The sequence below is a fragment of the Artemia franciscana genome, chromosome 13, assembly GCF_032884065.1.
Source record: "Artemia franciscana chromosome 13, ASM3288406v1, whole genome shotgun sequence".
NCBI lineage: Eukaryota > Metazoa > Arthropoda > Branchiopoda > Anostraca > Artemiidae > Artemia > Artemia franciscana.
Window position 1 is genome coordinate 21,415,194 of NC_088875.1, and position 26,554 is coordinate 21,441,747.

At 36.2% G+C, this 26,554-nt stretch overlaps 1 protein-coding gene and 1 long non-coding RNA gene across 3 annotated transcripts in view; one reads left to right on the forward strand and one right to left on the reverse strand.

The window, feature by feature from the left end:
* The window catches only part of LOC136034647 (cartilage oligomeric matrix protein-like), a 208,356-nt gene extending 188,731 nt beyond the window's left edge, over positions 1 to 19,625 (reverse strand). Inside the window, exons 1-3 of one of the 2 annotated variants that reach the window (XM_065715952.1) lie at positions 19,417 to 19,625; positions 11,917 to 12,090; positions 876 to 1,111 (exon numbers count right to left, since the gene is read on the reverse strand). In XM_065715952.1, coding sequence (XP_065572024.1) covers positions 876 to 1,111; positions 11,917 to 12,090; positions 19,417 to 19,495 — 489 coding nt within the window. In that variant the 5' untranslated portion in view covers positions 19,496 to 19,625. The remainder of the gene's footprint in view (positions 1 to 875; positions 1,112 to 11,916; positions 12,091 to 19,416) is intronic. The other variant, XM_065715953.1, reaches the window with a different exon arrangement.
* Positions 1 to 24,921, forward strand: part of LOC136034650 (uncharacterized) — a 70,576-nt gene extending 45,655 nt beyond the window's left edge. Inside the window, exon 3 of the long non-coding RNA XR_010619221.1 lies at positions 24,563 to 24,921. This is a non-coding gene — a long non-coding RNA (uncharacterized LOC136034650). The remainder of the gene's footprint in view (positions 1 to 24,562) is intronic.
* The last annotated feature ends 1,633 nt before the right edge of the window (positions 24,922 to 26,554 follow it).

Sequence of the window (26,554 nt, forward strand, 5' to 3'; positions counted from 1 at the left end):
CCTTTTATCTTCTGTATGCTACCTAACGAATTTCTGTGCGTAACTCTGTTCTGTTGTGTCGGTTTTGTGTTTTCAGTAAAGCGTTTCTTTTCAAAATTTCCGGTCGAAGTAGTTGGTTGGTATCACAAAATGACACAAATCACTTCACTGATGTGGTATTATCTCTTTTGTTGCTTAAAAAGGGCGTTAAAACTTCCCATTTCTGTTTGAATTACCCGACTTCCAATACTATACGATAATTTGTTTGATTCGATCCTTCTTGGGCCAGGAAAAAGAAAAGAAGAAAAAAGTAAACAACTAAAAACACAGATAAACGCCATTACTTTTTATTCTTCGGAAAAATTAGATTTATTGAAGCTATTTTTATTTTTAATTTTCATCAAGATTACCCACATTTAGGGTTGTTTCTCTCCTTTTTCTAAAACCATGCACATTTTTTGTATATTAATAGCTTTTTTGGGTGAAATTAGATTTCCTCAATTTGAATTAAAATAGAGCAGATCCTTCTGAAGTAAATTCTGGTATCAATATTCTTTTTCTTGAGTTTTTGCTCACTATTGGCATGGGTTTTATCGTTACTTACAATTTGCTGCCACGAACTGTTTGATAATGTCGAAAAACAAGGCTGAACCTTATTTATGAAACATTTCGAATAGCAATGATGCTATCAGAGGAAGGGCGTGGATAATTGCTTATTAGGTCAAAACAAACAAGAGGTGAAAACGTTGATAACAGTTGGTAAATTAGATACTTGTGTGGCAATTTTTTAAACCCTTACCACCATCCCCCGAAGAAATTTGTCTGTCTTGTCTCTTTCCTTGTAGAAAAATTCTGTGGTAAACATATCAAGTAATACTTAAAAAGATTTTACTTACAATTCTCAATTTTGTTTTCCCATTTGACTTCTGACTAAGATGCTTCAGACTCATATTGGGTATAGTTCTTTCTCCAAGTGGGACACAATCGTAAGCGACACTGATTACAAGGTCTTTGCCGGCTCCTTGGTGTAATCCAAGAACAAAACTAGAAACTATGTACCTGCTTTTCAAGGTCGGAGCAGAAAACGAGGTTGTGTAGGTTTTGCCTATTCTGTTGGCAGCTTCAATCACGACTAAAAAAGAAGATAAGGACGTTAAGGAAGTTGCAAGTGTTGTCTGCTATTTAACAAAGCAGAACCGCAAAAATCCAACTTAAGAATTTATTTGTTGTATTAGCTTATGGAATATCTTGTTATAAATATCTCGATGCATTGAAACTGGCCGCTTTGAAAGGTAGGAACAAGGAATCTAAAAAACAAATTAGTAGCGTTGTAAAAATACGCGACAACTTTCAAAGGAATGGGGTCTGCAAGAACTTACCTGCAGATGCTTATCCCTCCGCCCCCCTAAGAAAACTGGAAGTGGTTCTCTAGGTAATGTTTCTTTTGTTTGTATATTACAGGGACGTGGAATCAACAGATGAGCTATCGTTCACCTTACACCCTGTGAAAGACTTTCAAAAGAATCATGGTATGGTGATAAATCTAAATCATAAGTAAAAAAAAATTCTTTTGATTTCTAACATTTTAATAACAAAATTTATACGAAGAAAAAATATTAATATAATTCTTATGCGAACTAAGAAGCAGATATATCAACACTTACACATACGTTAACAAATAGCTGTGAACATACAGGCGTGCACAAATAGCAGTAAGGATCAAGTTCAAGTTCCATTTGTTTCCATCAAATAACAATGACAAAATAATATCCCAAAGGGCTCAATGACCCGTTATTTTGGAAATGACATAGAGTAAATAAGGAATGATAAAACTTGGCATAAATATACTAACCAACATCTAAACTTAAATCTATAAGGCAAAGAAATCAACTCACCGGCAGTCCCAACGAAACAGCGACCCTCACATCACCCGACAGTAAAATACAATTTAAAATTCTCTGCGTCATCGAGGATAGGATCCAACGCCAACAAAACAACAAAAAAAAATTAGACCACAAGACACTTTTAATAAGAAACCTTTAATAAGAAACTTTTCATCTGTCTCTTAAAGGAGTCAAGTGTTCGTGACTGCCTGATCTCAGCGGGAACCAAGTTCTAAGCACGCCCCACAGTCACGGCCAGACCGAAGTATGAAAAACCGAGGGAGTAGCTGGAATCATCACATCCTCCTAGTTTCGAACCGTATACAAATTTATTTCCCCTACTAGTTTGACTAGTCCCGAAAAACACCGTGGGAGATATCCCTGGGAGTATTGATATGCCAATGAAGATAGAAATAAAGCATAAATATCTTAAATCTTAAGGTGGTCAACAGGAGGGTGAGTAGCCTACTGGAGAATTCTTGCCACTTACTCATGAAGATGGTGAATAGGAGCAAGTACCGAAGGAAATGTGGACATCGACACAGATGACATATATCGAATAGTAACATATATAAGGGTAAATGAGAGGGAAGTATAAAAGACGGAGGATAGGAAAAGGAAATAAACGCTTAAATTTTCGGATGATTCCAAGTCCACGGGAAATTTTCGCTCTCATTATTTGACCATGCCACTTAAACGATAAATTTTCATCCAAAATTACTCCCAAGAACCGCACATATCGATGCGGGGGCGACTTATGGAGCCTCTTGGTGTAGGAAGCTCAGTAGTTGTGGGGAAGTTCACACCTTTACGAGAAAAATAAGAAGGTACCTCTTTTTTACATTTAAAGCTAGTTGATTTATGTCAAACCAAATGAGTATCTTCTCAGTCATTGCTTAAATCCTTAGAATCAGGTATGATTCATTCGGAGCTGTAGCACCAAAAGTAGTGTCATCTGCGAATTCTATCAATTCTTCTCGACTATCAGATGTGAACACCAACGTAGTCTTAGAGTAAAATTTATGACACAATCCATTGCCAACATTCTTAATTAGGGTGTTGAAAAGTTGGTAGAGATCGTTCACATCGATGAAGAAGAGGGTTGGCCTAGGAACAGAACCTTGGGGTACTCCGTATTCAATTAGAACTTTTTTGTCTGTAACTTCCGCGGCGATAGATCTCTCAGTTAGGTATGACGAGAACCACGACAATGTTTCCTCAGCACACCAAGATGATAAAGTTTACAAATGAGGATCTTGTGTGTTAGGCTGTCAAAGCTTTCTTTACATCAAGAAAAATGGCTGCAGGAATAAGATTTGAATCTAAAGATCGTTTCATAAATTGAAAAAGTCAATTTATGTTTCTGTAGAAATTTGTTTTTGTGAAAATGTTCTGTGGAATACTTAGCGTAAAAGCCAGACTGATGCTGATAGAAAAAAAATTAGCTTCAAGAAATCTCAACAGACGTTTGAGCATTGCCCTTTCAAATATCTTACATAACACTGACGAAACAGAGATCGGCCAGTAATTCCAAGGATCCTAACGGTCACCTCCTTTAAAGAGAGCTATCACACGCGCTAATTTAAGACGTTGGGGAAATACTCTTAGTTGAAATGACCTATTAATCAAATGGCAAATTGGCGTGATAATCGATGAAAGGATACGTTCAATTACTTTAGCAGAAATCTGGTCAATACCTGTTGAAGTATTCTTTAAAGACAAAACAATATTTCTGATTTCCTGCACCGTAACCTTCTCAAGAACCATTGATTTCAAGCACTCAGGACCTAAGAACTGTTTCAAAGACCGCGACACAGAAAAATAAGAAACACTATTAGCAGTTTTTTCCCAATCTCTGCAAAGAATTTAATCATGTGATGTTCAAAGAATTTATATCATATGATTTACAAAAGACATAATAATAAATTTAACTTCTAGTGTTAATAATATTTTGAATTTCATTATAAGATAAATGCTTAGACTAATTTTAAGCCCCTTGCCTTAATTCAGTTCATTTAAGATTTGGCATACGAAATCAAAACCAACAAGAAAACTTGGAAGAATATCTTATATAATTTAGTTGGTATTATAAAGCTATCCGTAACTTTTCAGGATTAAAATACCATAGGTGGCACTAATTATTACGAAACTAGCTCATTGTTTTACGTTATCGTTTGTACCCGTTGGGTAAACACTTAATTCTGTCAGATTTAAAAAGTTGGAATACAATGTGCACCAATTTGCAGCAAGTAGCAGCAAGCAGCAAGTTATTACTTACAAGTCTTCTACATGTCTTACCACTGGAACCAAATTGGTTTTATCATCAAATATACTGGAAACAAATGATAGATACACCAACTAGCAAAAGTTGCTAACCCCTCATTGCCGAAGGTGATTATTACCTAACAGCCGACTATTCCTTACAATTCCTCTATATGTCTCACAATTTGTATCGGTCTATATTTGTACCTTACTACTGAATTTGCCACCCCTTGAAAATTTCAAACTGGTATACTTCATGAAGGAATTTTTGTACCAAAAAATGGATGTCATACACTTTGATCAGCACATCAAGAGCTATCGATTGCCGTCGAAAAAAAATTCTATCTGTCTTAGTTCGAAATTTGATTTTTTTTTTACCGTAGGCCAACTTACTAACGTCACCACTTAGAAAGGAGCAAAGGATAAGCTCCAATTTCTTTAGCAATGAGATAATTTTTAAAGTTTATTAGGCACATCTGATACCATTTCTCTACCGCAATCCCAAGTCCGAAAAACCGAATGATAAACTCAGCTGAAATCACGAACAGAAATGGATAGAAACATTAGATGGCAGCACTTTCAGACCCGTGAGAAAATGCCACATTTTTGTTTCTGTAAATTTTTCTATTTATCACTCAAAGAAGATATATTGGCTGTGGGGCCGGGTTACTGCCGCATATATTTAACACTTGTAGATTTTAGTCGATCTTCAAGTTGAAAGTGGTGCCTGCCTGCTTGCCTGCTAGAACGGAGCTTTCCACTCGAAAGCAGAAACATGGTTTGATGAAACGAAAGCTTGGCTGCACTACTGCAGATACTCCTCTCTGACATAGGCTACATAACTCCACTTCACTCGCACACTATAGGCTCTGGCTCGTAGGACGAGCAAAAACCATCCTTTTTGGCCCCAGGCATGAGTTCTACGGAGCTTTCCAAAATGTAATGTCATATTCATCAATCCGGCCTGAAGTCCACACTTTCCGTAAAAACCGCACAGGTTAGACCCTTACCAGTTTCCAGGAATAAGCTGAGATCGCCGGCATAGGAAAAAAAAAACGGGACAAAACCAAAGTGTTGCTCTCGCAACACAATGAAATACTAGAACCAAAAATCACAAAAATCACTTTGAAATATAGGGGAGTGCAAAAAAAAAAAAACAGAATTCTCTTTTTCTTTTTTTGCACTCCCCTATATTTCAAAGTGATAGAAAAGTGGTCCTCATTCCTAATTTTGTCCTAGGATTCCTATGTTAGGGAGAAAATCCCTAAATCAAAAACACTATAGTTTGCTCTCTTTCCTATTTACTTACCTGTTGGACAAGAACTAATATTGAAAAGATCATCACCCTAATTTTAGGGAAATTTTTTATAATGATATTTCATACTAACCACTCGAGACCATAAGTGAAATATCCAACGATGATGAGTGAGCAACAAGACCATTTACCAATCATCTTATAGGTCTGTAATTTAAGTCTCAGCTAGAAATCAGTTAGTGTCACTTGGGCCCCAAATACAAACTCGTATTTTTCTTGGGGAGGAAAGATTTGTTACGTAAATCGAAACAGTATCTAGAGGGATCGCAGGGGTATTTTTAATTGGAGTATGCAGTCAAAATCGGGTTTCCTAAACAAAGCACCCTGTCCGTATTCATTCATTTATTGCTTTTATGCCACGCTCTGATTCACCCATATATTTCTTATGGCTGCATGTTATGGATAAACAATTTTTAAACGAATTTTAAACGTGTTCAGATTCTTCAAAATAAAGCAATGCGTCTTATTGGTGGATATGTTGAAGGTGAACACAACACTACTGCTTGCTTCAAAAAGTTACAAGTGTTGAACGTAGGACCGCTACGGGAATACCAGGTTGGGATTTTTACTTATCAATGAAGGAATAATGCAAGTCCAGAAGTTTTTCATGATTACATTAGTGAAAATAGATCTTTGCATCATTATGAAACGTGTCACGCTAGTGATTTCGTCGTCCCGCACAGAAGTAGAACCAGGGCCGGTTTCCCTACTAGATATTCGGGGCCTAATGAGAGGAGCTCTGTTCCAGAGAGCATTTGGGCGGCTGAGCACCTGGGTTATTTAAGAATAAATTAAAAAAGTAAATATTAGGCCAAGGTTAATAGAGCTTTTATTTATTTATTTATTTTTCGTTTCTTTTTCTCTCTTTTCTGTTTATTATTATGAAATTGATTATTATTATTGATTAGATGATGAGAGATTAATTGTTATTGGTTATTTTTTTTCTATGTTTCGTTTGTATTGAATTATTGGTTAAAAAATGGGTTTTATATACCCGCCCAGCCGCAAGTGCTTTTTTGTTTTTTTCTTGGGGTGGGTACTTGCATATTAGTTAAATGTATTTGGTTCATAAATAAAGTGAACTGAGCTGAACTGAACTGAACCCTTTCCACAATTCTAAGCCCGAAGGCTGAAGAGACCTGGATAGCATATGAATAATGTTGAAACATTATTCATTGATTTAATGCGGTAAAAAGCTGCGGAACAAAACTGGTTGCAATGGTTCGTAGCTTCCAATTTTGTTGTTATCGAAATTTTACTATTTTGGTTGTATTGAAATGTAAGACAAAAAGATTATTTTAATAAAACGGTGGACTAAATATTAGCCTAAAGGATGTCTAAAGGATAAATAAAAATTGATATGAATAATGGTTCGGTTCTAAGCGTTTGCACACAGCCCCGCGGAAAATACCGACACATTATTATTGTTTAAGTTTTTACGGACGAAATCGTTGCCAAGTTCTACGAGCTAGTTTTTCTTATCTTCCAAGTACAGAACTACCATAAATAATAACTAATAAATAAATGAAACCCAAAACGAACAGAAATTGAAATATATAACCTAGTCAAACCCAAAACGTACAATAATAAAAAGGATTGGGCTCACAACCCAAGTACTGATGAGTCTTCAGCTCCTATGAGCACACCCTTACTTGAGGACTAAAGATTGCCTATATCAAACTAGAGCATTGACCCACTAACAGACACTTATCCCACCCAGACAGGTATCTGATACTTTTGTATGAGTGGTCTACATATTCCTGTCAAGACTTGATTAGCAAATATTCTATCTTCATTGAATAATCCAAGGGTTTCATTGCTCCTACCCTAACTTTTTACCTCCTTCCTTTTTTCTGCTTATTTTGTTGATTTATACTTTTATATTATTATGCTTAAATTGTTTGACAAAAACACATGCAATCCCACAGATTTAGACACACAAACACACAAAGACATACACAGAGAAAAGAAAACACCTGCTGAAACACACAGGCATAGAGAGAGAAAGGCAAACAAAACTCCACTCAGACATACAGGCAGAGAGAGTAAGAAAGAGAAAAACTACAAACACAGTGAGTCAGACACACAAACACAAGGACTAGGACAAGCAAACATCTGCTCAGATTTACACTCAGATTTACAGGCACAGAGAGCGATATAGACAATAAAACCTACAAACATACTGTAAGACACAGAACCACAAACACGAAACACAAAAACAAATACAAACACAGATTCAGACACACAAACACACAAATACAGACATGAAGACAAGTAAACGCTCACTCAGACACACAGGCACAGAGAGAGAAAGACAAGCAACCATCATCTCAGACACACAGGCACAGAGAGTTAGAGAGACAAAAACACCTAAAAAAACACAAAGTCAGACACACAGACATAGGGGCAAGCAAAAATCCACTCAGACACATTGATACAGGGAGTGAGAAAGACAAACACCTACAAACACAAAGTCAGATGCACAAACACACGAAGACAGACACGAGAACAAGCAAATATCCACTCAGACACTGTGAGTGGGAGAGACATAAATACTTACAATCAAACACATTCAGACATACAAACACATAAAGAGGGAAACCAGGACAAGCAAACATCAGCTCAGACACACAGGCAGAGAAAATAAAAGAAATAAAACACGTACAAGCACACGGAGTCAGATACAGAAACATACAAAGACATACACGGGGACAAGCAAACATCGGGGACAAGCGAACTGTTTGTTTTAGTGGATGTTTGCTTGTCCCCGTGTCTGTCTTGGTGTGTTTGTGTATCTGACTCTGTGCGTTTGTAGGTGTTTCTGTCTCTATCACTCTCTCTGCCTGTTTGTCTGAGCGTGCGTTTTTTTGTCACTTTGTCTGTATTTTTGTGTTTGTATGTCTGATCATGTCTGTTTTCAGGTGTTTTTGTATCTTCTACTCTCTGTTCCTGTGTTTCTGAGCGGAGGTTTGTTTGTCCTCGTGTCTGTCTTTGTGTATTTGTGTGTCTGACTCTCTGTGTTTGTAGGTGTTTTGTTACTCTCACTCTCAGTGCCTGTGTGTCCGAGCTGACTGTGTTTATGTGTTTGTATTTCTGAATCTGTGTGTTTGTAGGTTTATTTGTCTCTCTGACTCTCTGTGACTATGTGTATGAGCGCATGTTTGTTTGTTCCCATGTCTATCTTTGTGTGTTTGTATGTCTGAATGTGTGTGTTTGTAGTTTTTTTTGTATCTCTCACTCCCTGTGCCTGTGTGCCTGAGTGGATGTCGGCTTGTTCCCATGTCTGTCTTTATGCGTTTGTGTGTCTGATTCTATATGTTTGTGCGTGTTTTTATCCCTCCACTCTCTGTGCCTCTGTTTCTGAGTGGATGTTTGCTTGTCCCCGTGTCTGTCTTTGTATTTTTGTTTGTCTGACTCTATGTGTTTGTAGGTGTTTTGTCTCTCTCGCTCTCTGTGCCTGTGTGTTATAGCGGATGTTTGCTTATCCTCGTGTCAGTCTTTATGTGTTTGTGGGTCTGACTCTGTGTGTTTATGGGTGTCTTTGTCTCTCTCACTCTCTGTGCTTGTATATCTGAGTGGATGATTGCTTGTCTTCGTTTCTGTTTTTATGTGTTTGTGTGTCTGACTCTGTGTGTTCGCAGGTGTTTTTGTATCTCTCACTCTATATGCCTGTGCGTCTGAGATGATGTTTGCTTGTCAATTTCCCTCTGTGCCTGTGTGCCCGAGCGAGTGTTTGCTTGTCTCCGTGTCTGTCTTTGTGTGTTTGTGTGTGTGCATCTGTGTGTTTGTATATGTTTTTTTATCTCTCCCACTCTCTATGCTTATATGTATTAGCGGCTTTTTGCTTGTCTATATCTCTGTGTCTATGCGTCTGAGTGGGTGTTTGTTTGTCCCCATTTCTGTTTTTTTGTGTTTCTGTGTCTGAATCTATGTGTTTGTATCTGTTTTTGTCTCTCTCACTCTCTGTGCCTTTATGTCTGAGCGGGTGCTTGCTTATTTTTCTGTCTGTCTTTGTGTTTTTGTGTGTCTGACTCTATTTATTTGTAGGTGTTTTTGTCTCTCTTTCCGTCTCTCTGTGTCTGTTTGACTCAGCGGCTGTTTGCTTGTCTCTCTCGGTACCTATGTATCTGAGCGACTGTTTGCTTGTCTCTCTGTCTGTCTTTGTGTGTTGATTTTTGATTATACCCCTCTCCCAGTAAAATATCCCTTCCCCTTGAAAATTCCCCCCGGAAAATACCCCACCGAAAACATCCCTTCGGAAAATACCCCCCCCCCCCTTAATAGAAAATACCCCCTGGAAAACAAGGCTTTTTAAATTTTATAATTTTACTTGATTTTTTTTCCGTGGGGGGAAGGAATTTTGGTATTGGTGTTTACACGCCACTCACTCAAGTTTACTCCGTGCAAAAATCCAGAGCAGGCTGGTTTCTTCGTTAGTTTCTTTCAGCTCAACGTAAGACAAGGCAAAGACAAGTGAGAGAATAGATGGGAAATATATAACTTTGGTAATATATTTGCACATAAGGATGCGGCTTAAAGTATCTGGACAGTTTGAAGTCAGAAAACAATTCTTACTTCATAATATAGAAAATAATTGTACCTAACATATTTTGCATGCATACCCACTATAATTTCCCCCCCCCCCCCTAATATGCAAATATATAGCCCAAATTTGTTTCTAAAATAACCAACAAACTAATGAAGAAAACGTTTCGTCTTCGAGTTTTACACATTGTAAACTTGAGTGAGTGGCATATAATACTAAAAAAAAAACAGAATTGTTCATGGAGAGAGCCGGGTTTTACGGTATTATTTAAAAACCAATCAAAAATCAAGTTAAAAAACAAGTTTTTTCAAGAGAAAGTGTGGAACAACACTAGAACTTAAAACGAAAAGAAATTATTACGTATACGAAAGGAGTTTTCTTTTCCACAAAACGTTGCTCTTTACCCTTAAGTTTCGACATTTTGTATTAATCCTTTAAGAACGATTCCTGAAACGCAATGGCCATTCAATCAGAATAATAAGATTTGTTTTAAGATTCATAAACAAAACTTCACAGTAAAGAGCAAGGTCTCGAGGAGGAGGCAACCCGTTTCATATGCGTAATAATTTCTGCTCGTTTTTAGGTTTGATGTTGCTCCTTTATTTTCAGTTGAAAAAAAACTGTTTTTTATGTAATTTCTGATAGTTTTTAATAATACCGGGAAAACCGGCTCTCTCTCTCTATATGAAAAATTCCGGTACTTGTGTACTATACGTCACTCACTCAAGTGTACAATGTATAAAACTCGAGAAGACACTGTTTTCTTCGTTACTTTAGAAACACATTTTGGCTATATATTTGCACATTAGGGGAAGAGGGTTTACATTATAGTGGGTCTGCACGGAAGATGTGTTAGCTACAGTTATTCCGCACATTATGAAGTAAGAATTGTTTACTGAATTCAAACTGTCCAAATATTTCCCACTCCCCTTTATGTGCAAATATATAGCCCAAATTATAAACTCTCCCATCAATTCTGTCACTTGTCTTTGTCTTGTCTCACGCTAAACTGAAAGAAATGAACGGAGAAACCGGTTCACTTTTTAGTTTTACAGAGCGCAAACTTGAGTGAGTGCGTATAATACCGAAGATCTAAAATTCCTTCCCCCTACAGAAAATAACAATAAGAAAAAACTCAATTAAAATTCTCAAATTCGGAAAGCCTTATTTTCCACGGATGGGGGGTGTATTTTTCGGGGAAGGGGGTAAAAACAGGGAGGAGGGGTTATTTTCTTCGGGGTTATTTTCAGGGGGAGTAAACGCCAAGAACCGAAAAAAAACCGCAACAATTTTCAAAACAAATTTTTAAATTTTAATGTCGCTTTTTCATTTGTTTGAAAAAACACATTTTTTAATTGAATTTTGTTTTTAATAGGATCCCAAATTTAAACCGTAGGGATTAATTAGCCCCCAATCATTAACATTCCATGACTCGAACTTGAAACCTTTTTATTGTATTTGAAGTTTTCACCAAAATACTACCCTCGCCACTGTGGATATTTGCGGGTTTAATAGATACCAAGCACCAAGTGGATGATAAAATAGGTTCTTCGGGAGCACCTCATTAACACGCAAGTGATACAGACTGAAATGTAAAAAAGGAAGTTCTAGTATTTTCCAAAACAAACTGATAACCCTGATGACGTTTTTGATGGCACAGTGGGCGTAACAGTGAGAATATGAATGACTGCCAGGTGAAGGAGGAGCAGTAGTAGAAATTATTCTAACATCCACTGTTGCTCGGTAGGAGGCAGGATGGAAGGTGGTCTATTTCCCGCTGTAAACAAGAAAATGGTAAGAAGAAAATCTAAAGCTTAGTATCTAATGAGCATTTACTATTATTACCCAAAGTACACTCTATATATATATATATATATATATTTGTCATTATGAATGCAGAATTTACCATTAAGATAAATTAAAAATCAAACCTGATTGCGACCTCCTATCTAGTATCACTGTGGTTGATTGTTTGGTTGTCGGAGATTCAAACATAATTAATATGTCTCCGTTTGGCCGTGTCGATTTACGATGTGGTGTAATTTTCTGCATGGCAAAGTATATATCATTTTTGTCGTACAGTTCTCGAAGTTTTTGGCTCAAACCTGAAAAGAAAAAAGGGAGTTAATGTATACGATAACAAATTTTAAAAGGCTTCTAATTTTACAAAAGGTTATAAATAGCAGTGAAATGATTATGCCTAAAAGGTAAAATTTATAAAAAAACGCCTCCACTAGTTTGACCAAAATCGTTTAAATAGGCCTAGACCAGGAATTATTCCAATAGAAACCATCTACGAATAATATTTTTTGGGAAAGGAGGGGGGGGGTGTCAAATTGAAAAAAAAACATACATAAAAAACAAGTAATTCACACTAAAATGTAGGATAGTGTAGAACTGTAATGACCAGTTGGGCAGCGTCATAATTGGATGGGTGGGCCTGGGCCCAAAGTAAAATCCTTCGCGCAAGTGGCAGGTACTAGCCAGTGAGCCTTGTCGGCTCTTGTTAATAATAACCTCCTTGAATCTCCCGGTTCTCCAAATTTTGAATCCGTATCAAGTATAACAAAGAGGCATAATTAATAGTAATGAATTATTTGAAAAGAATATGCAGATCATGTGAAAAAAACCTTAATCCTAAAAACCCGAATTTAATAACGGTATATTCATCGAAAAAATATTTTTTCATGCTGATTTTAAATAAGTAAAATTCATTAATTTAAATTATTTTTTGAGGCCATGAGCCTTTGTGACCTGAGCATCAACTCTGTCTAATAAGTCCATTCGGGGCATAATAATATTGAATTTATAAATATAAAAATGTCAATAATGAAGTTCGCATATCTAAGAAAAGAGCATTCCCCACTGAAGCGTGTTTTTTGTCATTTGCCAAGAGTAGTCTCACTGAACTAACACTTTTAGAATATTAGAAGATGACTCATTTCAGCAGATTGGTGATTTCTCTAATTTTCCACCATAAAACATCAATTTCGGTCAGACTAGAACCACAATCTTAGTGATTGTAAGAAGGTCTAATATTGCTAATTGGCGCTGAACTATTGAATATATAATTATATAGCCTCCCAAATTCAGAGGCTTTACTTCTGTGCACGCGGTGGCACTTTTCTTGCTAAGCCCATTAACTATGTAGTCCATACACTTTAATGGCTGTCATAAAGGCGCTACTAAAGTATTCAGAACAATTTTGTACCAATTTAAACGATGGATGTTTATGGATCATTATATTGTGGAAAAAGGGGGAGCGCAAGTCCGAAAGTACACTTTGAGGTTCAAATTTTCAAACTACTCAACAACTCCTTCAGATCAATATGCATTTCAGGGACAGTTTACACCTTGGAACCCATAAGGAGTGCATTCCGTGAGATAACCTTTATTAATGTTCTAAATTCAAACTGAGAAAAAAATAATTCTCAAAAGAAATTTAAAAAGTGAGGTTAAAACCTAAAACGAAGAGAAATTATACTATACAAGAGACTCAAGGATAGTTTGAGGCATATGAATTCTAAAAATACATAGTAACTAAAACATTACGGAACTTCTAAGACGGTGAAAATTTTTCAAACCTCAAATGATTATTTTGGCCCTACATGCAAGAGCCTTCCTCAGCAATACCCACATAAATAAAACGAAACTTACCGTAAAATACAAACTTTAAAACTAAAATAAAAAGTTCCAAAATTTTTACTTCAACGAAGTTAGACCAGGACTGACAAAAACAAAAAAAAAAAAAAAAAAAAAAGAGGTAAGACTGGTGGATTAAGGATTCTTTCTGGCATCCTCATTCCTTGTTTTTATTTTCTTTTTTCAGTCATTTTATTAAATAAATTTGTAAATTTTGTTCAAGTATAGACACCCATGTCAAGTTCCCCCCCCCCTCACTCCCCCAATATTTTGCTTATTGACACCCTTGACACCTCGCCCCCCTCCCAATATTATGCTCTAGATCCACCCCTGTAAGGCAATTCATTCAGGTGAAATAAAAATTCAGAAAATATTTTTAATTGTTATTCTTGGCTTTTTGGCAGCTAACCTCAAAAGTTTTTTAGCAACAAATTCACATGGATTGACTGCTGATTTTTTAATATAATTTATTGAATCGTTTTTAATTAAATTTGTGCATAAGAAATGAGTGAATATTCCCCCAAATCCCAATTTACATGAATATTATTATTTATATTTACTTTAATTTCTATTGCCTCACGAACAACCTGTTCATAATTAAGTCATTGGTAAAGAGCGAGGATTTTTTTAAAGTATTGCATGGCTGGGGTTATAAAAAATATGGCCTCTTAGAGCAGAATCAAACGAATTACAAACACTAGTAGAATATAAAGCGTGGATCATGTCATCTTTGTGTTGTTGCAGAAGTTTTTCTAAATTTTGATGGATTTCATCGAAATTATATTTGTGATAGTTACATGGTATTTGATACACTCCTTTTTGGCGAGTAACAGGGGTTTTATCTTTACGAGAATTTAGGAAATTCATAATTTTCTAATTACTAGTAAAAAGTATATACAGATCATTTTATGTGCATACTTTTTTATGATTCATAGTAAGTTTTAGAATATATAGAAGGTATATTACATTTAAGGCCCTCATCAAGCACCTTACATGGTAAAAGATGTTTTCGTTTAAGCAAGTGTCTTTTAAGCCTATGGCTAATTGTATTGTTAAAAAAAGGATGGAATAACCATTTCCAAAAAGTATGTCTCTGATAAAAGTTAGTTCTGTTGTGGTATAACTTCCCTCGTAGATCGTATCTTACCCATTTGCTCTGAATATTATATCACAAGAGGACTAAATTTTTTTTCAGAGACATACTTTTTGGAAACGGTAATCCCATCTTTTGTATTATAATCCAATTAGCCGTGGGCTAAAAACACACTATGTTAAGTAAAGAATTCAACTGAATGAGCTCTTCATTTTTGAATTTTTTCGCTGCTAAGGTCATTCATTTGGGAAGAATTAAACATAAAAGAATTGAACTTCTAGCGCAAAGAGTAAGGGTTTGATGGGGCCACAATCAAGATAAGCAGATTGTTTGACTAAGTAAGATCCATTTAGTTTAATGGATTCATATTTCTATTTTTTTAAGCTTTTTTATTCAAGGAAAATAATATTTATAACTTTTTTGCAAAAATACCTGTGTTTCACGGAAAGAAAATACTTAATCTAGCTTTTATTTATTCAAACAAAACTTTAACACATTAAAAACAAGAGCTAAGAGCTCATATGGCACTTGTGACGAGGTCGGAAGTGTCAAGAACCAAGAGCTCATATGGTATGAGCTCTAGCAAAATTCTAAGAATCAATAGATTGCTTTAAAAGGAAAATCAGAGGCTTAATGCCGGTTAGGATTTAAAATAAGAGCTCAGAGTCAAGAGGTCCTTCTAATTATCAAATTCATTAAAATCCGACCAAGTAATCTAAATTAAAATACCTCAGTTTTTCTAATTTTTCCTCTCCCTTCCGCCCCCAAATGGCCGAATCGGGGAAAACGACTTTATCAAGCCAATTTGTGCAGCTCCCTGACACGCCTACCAATTTTCATTGTCCTAGCACGTCCAGAAGCATCAAACTCACCAAAGCAGTAAACCCCACCACCTAACTCCCCCAAAGAGAGCGAATCCATGCCGGTCACGTCAATCACGTATCTACAACATTTATAAGCGTTTTCCAAGATTTTCAGTTTCCCCTTCCAACTCCCCCCAATGTAAACAAATCTGCTCGTGATCTGAAATAAGAAATCTCAGACATGAGTTCCTTCTAAATACCAAATTTCATTAAGATCCGGTCACCCGTTCTTAAGTTAAAAATACCTTAATTTTTCTAATTTTTCCAAATTAACAACCCCCAGCTCCCCCTAAAGAGAACGGATCCGTACCAATTATGTCAATCTCGTATGCATTTATTCTATTCATCAAGTTTCATCCCGATCTCTCCACTCCAAGCGTTTTCCAAGATTCCGGTTTCCGAGATTTCTGTTTCCCCCCTCCAACCTTCCATGTTACCGGATCCGATTCGAATTGAAAATGGAACATCTGAGACATAATATTCTTCTATATATCGAGTTTCGTTAAGATCCGATCATCCATTCGTAAGATACCTCGATTTTCATGTTTTCCAAGAATTATGGTTTCCCCCTCCAACTCCCTTCGGTGTCACCAGATCTGGTCGGGATTTAAAATGAGAGTTCTAAAGCACATGATACTTCTAGATATCAAATTTCATTAAGATCTGATCACCCGTTCGTAAGTTAAAAATACATAATTTTTTCTAATTTTTCCGAATTACTCCCCTCCCCCCAACTCTACCAAAGAGAGCGAATCTAGTCCGGTTATGTCAGTCATCTATCTTGGACTTGTGCTTATTCTTTCCAGCAAGTTTCATCCTGATCTATCCGCTTTAAGCGTTTTCCAAGATTCCCCCCCCCCCTATTGACACTGGATCCGGCCGGGATTTCAAATAAGAGATCTGTGTTTCGAGGTCCTTCTAAATATGAAACTTCATTAAGATACGATCACTCTTTCGTAAGCTAAAAATACTCATTTTTTCTATTTTTTAGTTAACTCTCCCCCAACTCCCCCAAAGAGAGCAGATCCGTTCCGGTTATGTCAATCCCGTATATAGGACTTATGTTTATTTTCCTCGCCAAGTTTCATCCCGATCCCTCCACTCTAAGCGTTTTCCAAGATTTTAGGTCCCCCCCAACTTCCCCTTCACCGGATCCGGTCAGGATTTAAAATAAGAGCTCTGAGACATGATATCTTTCCAATCATCAAATTTCATTAAGATCCAATCACTCCTTCGTAAGTTAAAAATACCTAATTTTTATTTAATTTTTCAGAAGCATCCCTCCTCACCCCAACTCCCCCGAAGAGAGCGGATCCGTTCCAGTTATGTCAATCACGGATCTAGGACTTAAAATAATTTTTACCACCAAGTTTCATCCAGATCCCTCCACTCTAAGCGTTTTTCAAGATTTTAGGTCCCCCCTCAACTCCCCCAATGTCACCAGATCCGGTCGGGATTTAAGATAAGAGCTCAGAGACACGATATCCTTCCAAAATTCAAATTTCATTAAGATCCGATCACTTCTTTGTAAGTTAAAAATACCTCATTTTTCTAATTTTCAGAATTAACCCTCCCCCCTCCAACTCCCCCAAAGAGAGTGGATCCGTTCCGGTTATGTCAATCACATATCTAGGACTTGAGCTTATTTTTCCCACAAAGTTTCATTTCGATCCCTCCACTCTAAGCGTTTTCCAAGATTTTAGGTTTCCCCCAATGTCACCGGATCCAGTCGGGATTGCAAATAAGAGCTCTGAGACACGATATCCTTCTAAACTTCAAATTTCATTAAGATCCGATCACTTCTTCGTAAGTTCAAAATACCTCATTTTTTTCTATTTTTTCAGAATTAAGCCCCCCCCCCCCCCCAACTCCCCTAAACAGAGCAAATCCGTTCCGGTTATGTCAATCACGTATCTAGGACTTCTGCTTATTTTTCCCACCAAATTTCACCCCGATCCCTCCATTTTAAGCGTTTTCCAAGAATTTAGGTTCCCCCATCAACCCCCCCCCCCCCAACGTCACCGAATCTGGTCGGTATTTAAAATAAGAGCTTTGAGACATGATATCCTTCCAAAAATCAAATATCATTAAGATACCATCACCCGTTCGTAAGTAAAAAATACTTCATTTTTTCTATTTTTCCGAATTAACCAGCCCCCACTCCCCCCCTAGAAGGTCAAATCGGGAAACCGACAATTACTAATTTAATCTGGTCCGGTCCCTGATACGCCTGCTAATTTTCACCGTCCTAGCTTACCTGGAAATGCCTCAGTAGTAAAACCAGGACAGACCGACCGACAGAATTTGCGATCGCTATATGTCACTTGGTTAATACCAAGTGCCATAAAATTTAAATGCTAATGCACAACAACTAGTTTCCGAATCTCTTTGTGATGTTTTCCCGGGTTTGATTAATATTTGGCCATGTACACAAACTACACTATAGCTTGTTACGAAACAGTCAGTACGCCCGAACTTGATTCAGCTCCGAAACCACTTGGAATATTTCCACTATTTTGTTAGTCACTTCGCATATCCTTAAATGTACCGAAAAATTGGCAAGGTGAAATTGTATTTATTTTATACTTTTGTGGTTAGAAATACCACTGGGTTCGATATCGCACTGGAATAAGATTACTTGTCCTGGGCCGCAACAAGCGTCTGCCATAGCTGAATATCGAATACAGTGAAACAAACAAGTGATCTTTCCTTTTTTGTAAGGGGAAGGGTTAAAGTCATACAAACAGGAAAATACCGGCAAATTAAATAAAAATGAAGAAAAATTCAGGAAACAACTGAAAAATAATGAGACTGCTACTCGAGGAGCGAGTTTGAGGATATCCCAAATTATCAGAGATTATGCTGAACAAAAGCCTTTGAGGTAGAAGAACATAAAAGAAAATCACACAAGAAAAAATCTGCTTAGAATAAAATTCAGGAATATTTTATATATCAAGAAGTCAAGGTGTGACTAAAATATTTTCGGAGTAAATTTACCAATAAACTGACTAATGGGATAGCTAAGAAATAGACATATCTTTAGAATAAGAATTTCATCCTGAATCAAAATTTAGCACTTATTTCCGTTGGAAATTAACTTTAATCTCTCCCCCCAAAAGTGCAAATATATACCCTGAATCATATGTATGTAAGGAATTTTCCATCATTTTGACAAACTGTTAAATCAGTTTGAAGAAAAGAGTGACTTATGAAATATTACACATGTATACAACTCAGGTTCTATATTTGCACATTAGGGGAAGGGATGGCAAAGGTTATTTACGACGAAAATGAATGTTGTATTCGGACTCAGAAAGAAATTCTTATTCTAAATGTTTGTTTATTTCTTAACTATCTCATGGAAGAGTTAATCGGAAAATTTACCCTATTCGGAAAATAAAAGAAAATATGTTACTGAAATATCCCATTTGAAAATTTTTTACTCCGTTTGCATAGCTTTTTGTTGTCCAATCAGGTCAATACCGTAATAACTCCGCACCTCCCCTAATGGGGCCACACATGGCTCAATACTACATATATATATAAAAGTTTGCTGTTGGTTTCCAATATTTTCTTTACTTATTTCTCATCAACAACTGGATTATAATCAAAAATAATACCATTAACACAGGGCTACATACAACCAGATTAGAGGCTTGTAGGATGCACTGGTCATACCACCAACCATTATAGTTAGAACCATTGTCGAAATGGTGCAACAAATAAAGTGCTCTTTTGTTTTCATATTATTTATTTAAGAAGAAACCATAAAATGAGAGCATATTGCATAATGGACCCAGATTAAATAAATTTCAGCTGTTATGATAATTTACCTGCGTCGTAGCTAAGATAGTCCGCCAAGGATAATGATAAAAAAGTCACAAAAAACAGTACAATATTCTTCATTTTCATGTAACTCCAAGCGAAACGAGAAAAAGAGCACTTATTTATATAGCATCCTAGTTACAAGGAATTCCTTAGGACATATTTGTTTCCTAGCGAACACTTTGAGAGCCTAAATTTATCTAAAAAGGTTCCTGGATCTAGAACCAAACTGAACGAAGACCCGCTGCGAAGGCGGCCCGATGCTGGGGTCAGAAACGCATATAACTCAATGATCAGTTTTAGAACGAATTTTGCACTAAATCAAATTGAACATCACTAATTGGGTAGGCTGAGGTGTTAAACAATAGGCCAGGTGAATTCGATTAAAGAGACTGGCCGAAATTAGTTATTTCTTTTTCAGAATGGTTATTCATTTTCTAAATTATTGTAATTTTTCTTATCTTACATATGTTAGACATAAATAACGCAAGCGTGAGAGATGGTTTGAATGAATATTGCCTTCATTTGATTTGTAAAAAGAAAAAAAAAACAGCCTTTATGACATAAATGAAAGATTTTATTAAATTGTGCATGATAAAAATTATTCAAAGTTAACTTCTCCCAAAGTTAGTCTCTAGCTAACTCTTATTTTAAGTTATCATTATATATTTTCCTCTGTTGTTCTTTTCCTTTGTTTATTCAATCGTTACTTATAAATGTATAGGGTGGGTCATAGATAAATAAATGTATTACTTGAAAAGTTTAAAAGTATTTTATAGGTAGATTGTATATGCTCATTATACTGTATGAAGATCAGTCACTGCTAATTGGTGTTTGTAGCCTAAAGCTGAGCTGTTTAGCAAATGTTACACTTATTTGATGTAGGGGGAAAGTCCGGGGAACAAAGTTAATCTAAAAAAAAAAATACAGTAAATGTAAAGAGTCAGATAACATTGATACAAACTCGTAACAACAGACTGAATATATATATATATATATATATATATATATATATATATATATATATATATATATATATATATATATATATATATATATAATATATTGTCAATATTTTTTTCTTAATAAAAACTGGGCTGATATGATTTATCGTCAAAGTGCCAGGTTCAATCCGCCACTGCGTTTCCTATTCACAAAAAAAAAGATTTTAAAACAACACAAGAATTCCTTGGCCACTTTTAAACTGTCATATATATCCCAAAAATGGTAGCTGAGAGTTCGGTATCACCTCTATCTATCATTACTCTTGGCATGTCAGTTGTGATTTGTTCAGTGCTTCCACTATCACCAAAATTTCTGAGATTTCCTTAAATTTTATGCAAAACAGGGCGACAAAACGTTTGGGCCTAGGACCGCCAAAGCTATAAGTCTGGCCCTGGAGGGGCAGCTCTCCCCTGGTGCATCCTTTCAAGGGGTGGCAACCGTAATTTATTTTTACTATTACTTGCATTATGGTAATGATAGAAGGGGAGGGGGAACAGACATTGTTCCCTGGTGCTAGAAACCTGAGTTTTACCTTTGACTGGTGCACTTTCACTATTGCTCAAAATTGTTTCAGCCATTTTGAAAATATCTTCCATGACTAGCCTTTTTGGTCTTCAAGCTTTTTTCTTTTTTCCTTATGAGCTAATTACAACACCTATAGTAAGAATATGACCTTTCCATATCCGAAAGATACGATGTCCAAACCATCAAAACCAATCTTTCATGACATTATTGAGTCTGAATGGATTTTAAATACCTCGTCCATATAGAATAGCGCCTTGCCCCTCCTGAGTAAAATTTGTGTACAACGTTTTTCTCTATGGAAATTCCTCAAAGACTTTATGTTAGTCTCCAATCACTTACGACTTATATAAAAAAAAATATAACTCTAAATTTCCGATGTAATGAGCACCCTCCGAAGTTTCCACGACCATGAGGTGGAGGAGTGGATGAGGAAGGGGACAGTCCCCCTCCTATACTGAATAAATTATGCTCATTTTGGGGTTTAATATTACCCTTTAGTTTTATAATAACAGCGTAGACAAGAAATACCCCAAGAAACCATAAGGAAGTAAATATCAATTTCAAATTTTTCATGATTTTTTTTGAAAAAAATCTCTTGTGGCGCACGCTACTGCCAAAAACTGCAGAACTTCACAAGGAAGTTTTTTCAACAAAAATTGAATTGCGTATTTTTTTAAGATTCTTATGCTGGGTGTTTTCCATGGGGGGGGGGTACAGTTTTTTCCACACTTGGGGTGATTTTCGGGGTGGGAGGGGGCTGGTGGGTAAAAGCCAGCTCCCATATATTATATCCTTCTAGCAGATACAGAAAACAAAACGTCCCATCAACTCCAGGACATGTTCTATTTCTGATTTTCGCTTTCTCTCTCTTCTCTTCTTCTCTCCCCTTTTATAATTTGATTGCTGTTTTTACTACTATATGATTCAGTGAAAAGCTTTAAAATTGATAAATTAAAATGAACTAATCTATCAATGGTTTAAGTATTAGGAGTAGACGACATTCTTACCTGGCAAAATTTCATGTTAATAATGAAATCGGTTACAATATCTCAGACATGTTCCCCTTAACGATATATGTGTTGTCATCCGCCACCGACCTGACTGACTATATCTGAAGGTTAGTAGAGTTTCATTATGATTTTTATTTATAGCTAATATAATTATTGATGATAATTATAAGTACAGAGAAATAAAATCACGAACTTCGTAATGCGTTTTTGCTGTGCAGTTAAATTTCAAATCTTTGTTTTACTGAAAATGTTTTTACTACAATAAATTTGAGGAGAGATAATGTAGGAGCAGTTTTAAGGTCGATTTAATAGTCATTTGGCTATTTTTTTGCAGTAGCTAATCTAACTCAAATCTTCGCGTAGTTTTTATTTGACTGTGCATTAAAGTTCCATTAACTTCATTTGTCAGTTTACCGAAACTCGTTTCATATTAAAATAGTACTGCATAAAAATCAGAATTGAAGTTCCATTTATGCAGTTCAAATAAGGATTATGGCCATGTTTGTCTGTATTGATTAATATACTATAAAAGGAGATGTGTTTTTACATTGGTTTGACTAAAGCCAGATATCTTGTAAAATAAGTTGACATGCAATAACAGAAATGTCTGTCACGACTCCTGCATAATAAATATGGGACGTCACTCGATAGAAGAAAAAGAATCTCGATATCTCCCTCTGTTTTTAATCTTCTTTCGGTAATTCTTGTCCCTGTGTTTCACCAAGGCGATAGATAAGAAAAAACCAGTTATGTCGTTAGTATAATGGGGATAACGATATCTACATTTTTTGTTTTTGTTCTGAGTTTGCTAGTTCGTTTTACATAGTAATTGCCACTATTGCTATTAGATTAATGCTTAGCATTTGCTGCTACTGAATTTCAAGTCACAGCACGGGGTCACTCAATCTCCTCTCCGGGGTGTACATCTCGGTGTACCACTTGTTCGGCTACGTTTGGTAAACTTTCACCACGTCGTACGTCCACATACCATACATGGCTTACTTCGCACCAATTATTTCCACCACGCGTGCTGAGGCACTTAGCTTACGCAATGGTGACAGCCTCTCGCGAAACAGCCCAAGCAAATAAGTTCATTAATTATCTTTCCAATTAAATGTTTACATTCTTTTCATTTATTAAATAAAAGAAACAAGTTTTTAAATTGAAAGTAAGAGGCGACATTAAAATTTAAAGCGAACAGAAATTACTCTGTATATGAAAGGGGCTGTTCCCTCCTCAGCGTCCCGCTCTTTACGCTAAAGTCTGACTCTTTCTCTCAACTCTACTTTTTATAACAGTAAAATGACTCTTTAGGGGTGTTTCCCCCTATTTTATAAAATAAGACAAATTTTTCTTGGCTTTCAACTTTTGGTGGGTAAGACTAAACTTGATGAAACCTATATATTTAAGATCAGCATTAAAATGTGATTCCAATCACATAGACTATAGAACTCCACTTCACTTCACACACCATAGGCTCTGGCTCGTGGACAAGGAAAAACCGTCCTTTTTGGCCCAAGGCAAGAGTTTTGGGGAGCTTTCCAAAATGTAATGCCATATTGATCAATCCGGCTTGAGGTCCACACTTTCCGTAAAAACCGCAAAGGTTAGACCCTTACCAGTTTCCAGGAATAAGCTGAGATCGGCGGCATAGGAAAAAAAAAACGGGACAAAACCAAAATGTTGCTCTCGCAACACAACTAGAGGACAGCTGATGCCTTATTAATGGTCTTAGTAAAAAGGACATTCTGAAGATTTGAAAGTTTTGATAAATAAATCTAGATCAACTGAATTGTACACAACTACAATAAGCACAAAATATATATTCTTTTGGTACGATGAGCCCTTGTGTTGGGTTGTTGCCTCTGAATTATTTGTCTTTATTATTTTTTCTATTGTTTGGCAAATGACGACTTATACTTATTGACGACATGACTGCCTGTCCATGGATTATTCTTTATGGTTGATTGTGTATGGCTATGCTGTTTGACCTATGTGATTGTATGGATGAGTAGGGTTAAGGCCTCATTCAAGTGCTGGTCTAGATTAGTCACTAATTTAGGAAAACAGTCTTCCTTTTCTCCTTCTGTCTTTTTTTTTTTTTTTTTTTTTTTGTGTGTGTGTGTTTGTGCTGTTGCATTGGTGATTTCTCTTTTCATGATATATATATATATATATATATATATATATATATATATATATATATATATATATATATATATATATATATATATATATATATATATATATATATATATATATATATATATGTCATTATCTCTTATTTTTATTATCACCAATTCCTTAGATTTTCGTTTCCCTTGACAAGGGAAAGGGCTGTTTTTTACTTAGCGCTAATTACTGTGAACAGTTTGAAAATGATTATAATGTAACTGTGTATTGTCCTCAATATATTGCTATAATATTTAACGTTGTATCTGTAGTCTACGCATGTGTATCCTGTTCTACTGAGAAATGATTTCTAATATCCTTGGAGGGTTTACAACGTTCCTGCCATATACCAACGGCTTAAATAATTATAAGAACAAGACAGGAATAAGCAGGTAGACTTTTTCTATATAAGAAAGGTCAACAGCTAAAAATTTATTTTCAGGTCAACCAACTGTTCTTACAAGCTAGGAGCTGGGAGCATATTCAAACTTACCATCAATGCGGAATTTTTACATCTATTGCATTGACTGTTGTAATGTATTGACTACGAAGATGACGACCACACGCGATACTTCCAAATTATCTGAATTTTCCCAGTTGTCACAGATACCTTTGTTATTTGGCTATCACCTGCCTGCTATATTCAACTACCTTTGTTAACGGTCCAAAACAGAAATGAATAGGTATCATCATCCTTGTATTGTTTGACATATAATGTGGATTTGCAAAGGCCATAATAGCGATGAATGAATGTTAGTTTGCCCAATCCCTGTGCACCTGGCAATGTTGAATAACAATAACTCAAGGTAACTTTCAGCCTATTGGTTTTTTTTCATAAAAAATAAGTTTGACCGATGAATAATGCCCCAAGTACTAATATTTACTCTTAAATGAATCCGAAAGATAGTAAGTAGATAAACCACAATGGAAAAGGGAAATGAATCAAAGTAAATATGGCTGTCATAATTAAAAGAGAACATTTTGTTATTTTCTTGATTGCACAGACGAACAAAGACAGAACTATGTTTTAAAGATATTTTTCTTTTTAATTATTTGTTTTCACAATGATAGGTATGCCCCAATGCTGGCAGAGGCGCCATTTGGGGGGGGGGCAGGGGGGGCAAATGTCCACCCCAGATTTTCCAGGGGGCCCAAGCTTCCACCAAAAAGAGCCCTTTACCGGCCATAATAATAACACTATTTGCTATTAACCATTCTAAACCATGAAAGCAGGTTAGATACATAATTAAATTCTCAAGTTCTGCCAAATGCCCATTTCCTAGATGATTATATTAATATTATACATTCTGAATATTTGCAGTAATTCCTCAAGTTGATAGACTAAAATAGGTCAGTTTCTGGCCTATCATTCCTTGATGGAATCATTCCTTGTTATCTTCCAATTGCACTACATAGAAGCAATTATGCGAGCGACAAAATCGCTGTCTCAGCAGCTCCATGCCGTCGCCGTCGACTTGGTTATTTCTCGATCGCGCACCCTGATTCAGGCCACAAGAAGCAAACTCACCGACCTGCGTTCACATGCTTCATTTGTATCGCTTTTCAAGAAGGCTAAAGTGTTTGCAACATAACTCGAAATTGAAGTTCCTGCTGTGAATGGACCCGCGACTAGGCCCTCCTCTGTCGGTCAGAAAGGACGACCTTGAAGAACTCAAAAGATCACCAAGCATTGGAAACAATTTGTGACATCTTTGACGCTAGGAAAGAATTTCATCGAATCTGGAAATTGGACTACTACTTTGGCGGATAAAATGAAGCAAGAATACTTCAAAACTTTTGACCGTCTACTAGCCGAATTTGATAGAAGGTTCACAGATAACTTGCCAGTGCTGAGTACGCTCGAAGCCTTGGATCCAAGCTCAACCAAGTTTATGGACACAGAGCTGCTCAAGCGTTTCTCTTCTCTTTACGGCGAGCTGGATATCGACAGCATTCTTCTTGAATCTCAAGCTGGTATTGCCAAGCGTTTCTTGCTCAATGAGGAGAAAAAGCCGGAAAACTTCCTAGACATTGTCGACCATCTTCAGGCATTACCAGTGGCTTACTCAGAAGTAATTAAACTACTGCATATTGCTGCCACACTTCCTGAGACAACAGCGAGCAATGAGCGTTTGTTTTCTAGCCTAGAAATAGTGAAAAACTACCTGCAGTCTACAACAGGAGATGATCGTCTCAGTCACCTCATTTTGATATTTGCAGAGAAGGATTTAGTAAAAAATTTGGACTACAACCAGCTTGTTGACGATTTTGCAAAGATGAAAGCTCGGCGGTTCCCCTTGTTACCTTGAATGTTGTTATATATTCTTTTTTATCTTGTTATGTTTTTCCTTTTTGCAAATATATTTGATCTGGAAGATTTCTACTGAAGGAAAACTGAGATTTTGGTTACAACCCTCAGCATAACAATGAAGGT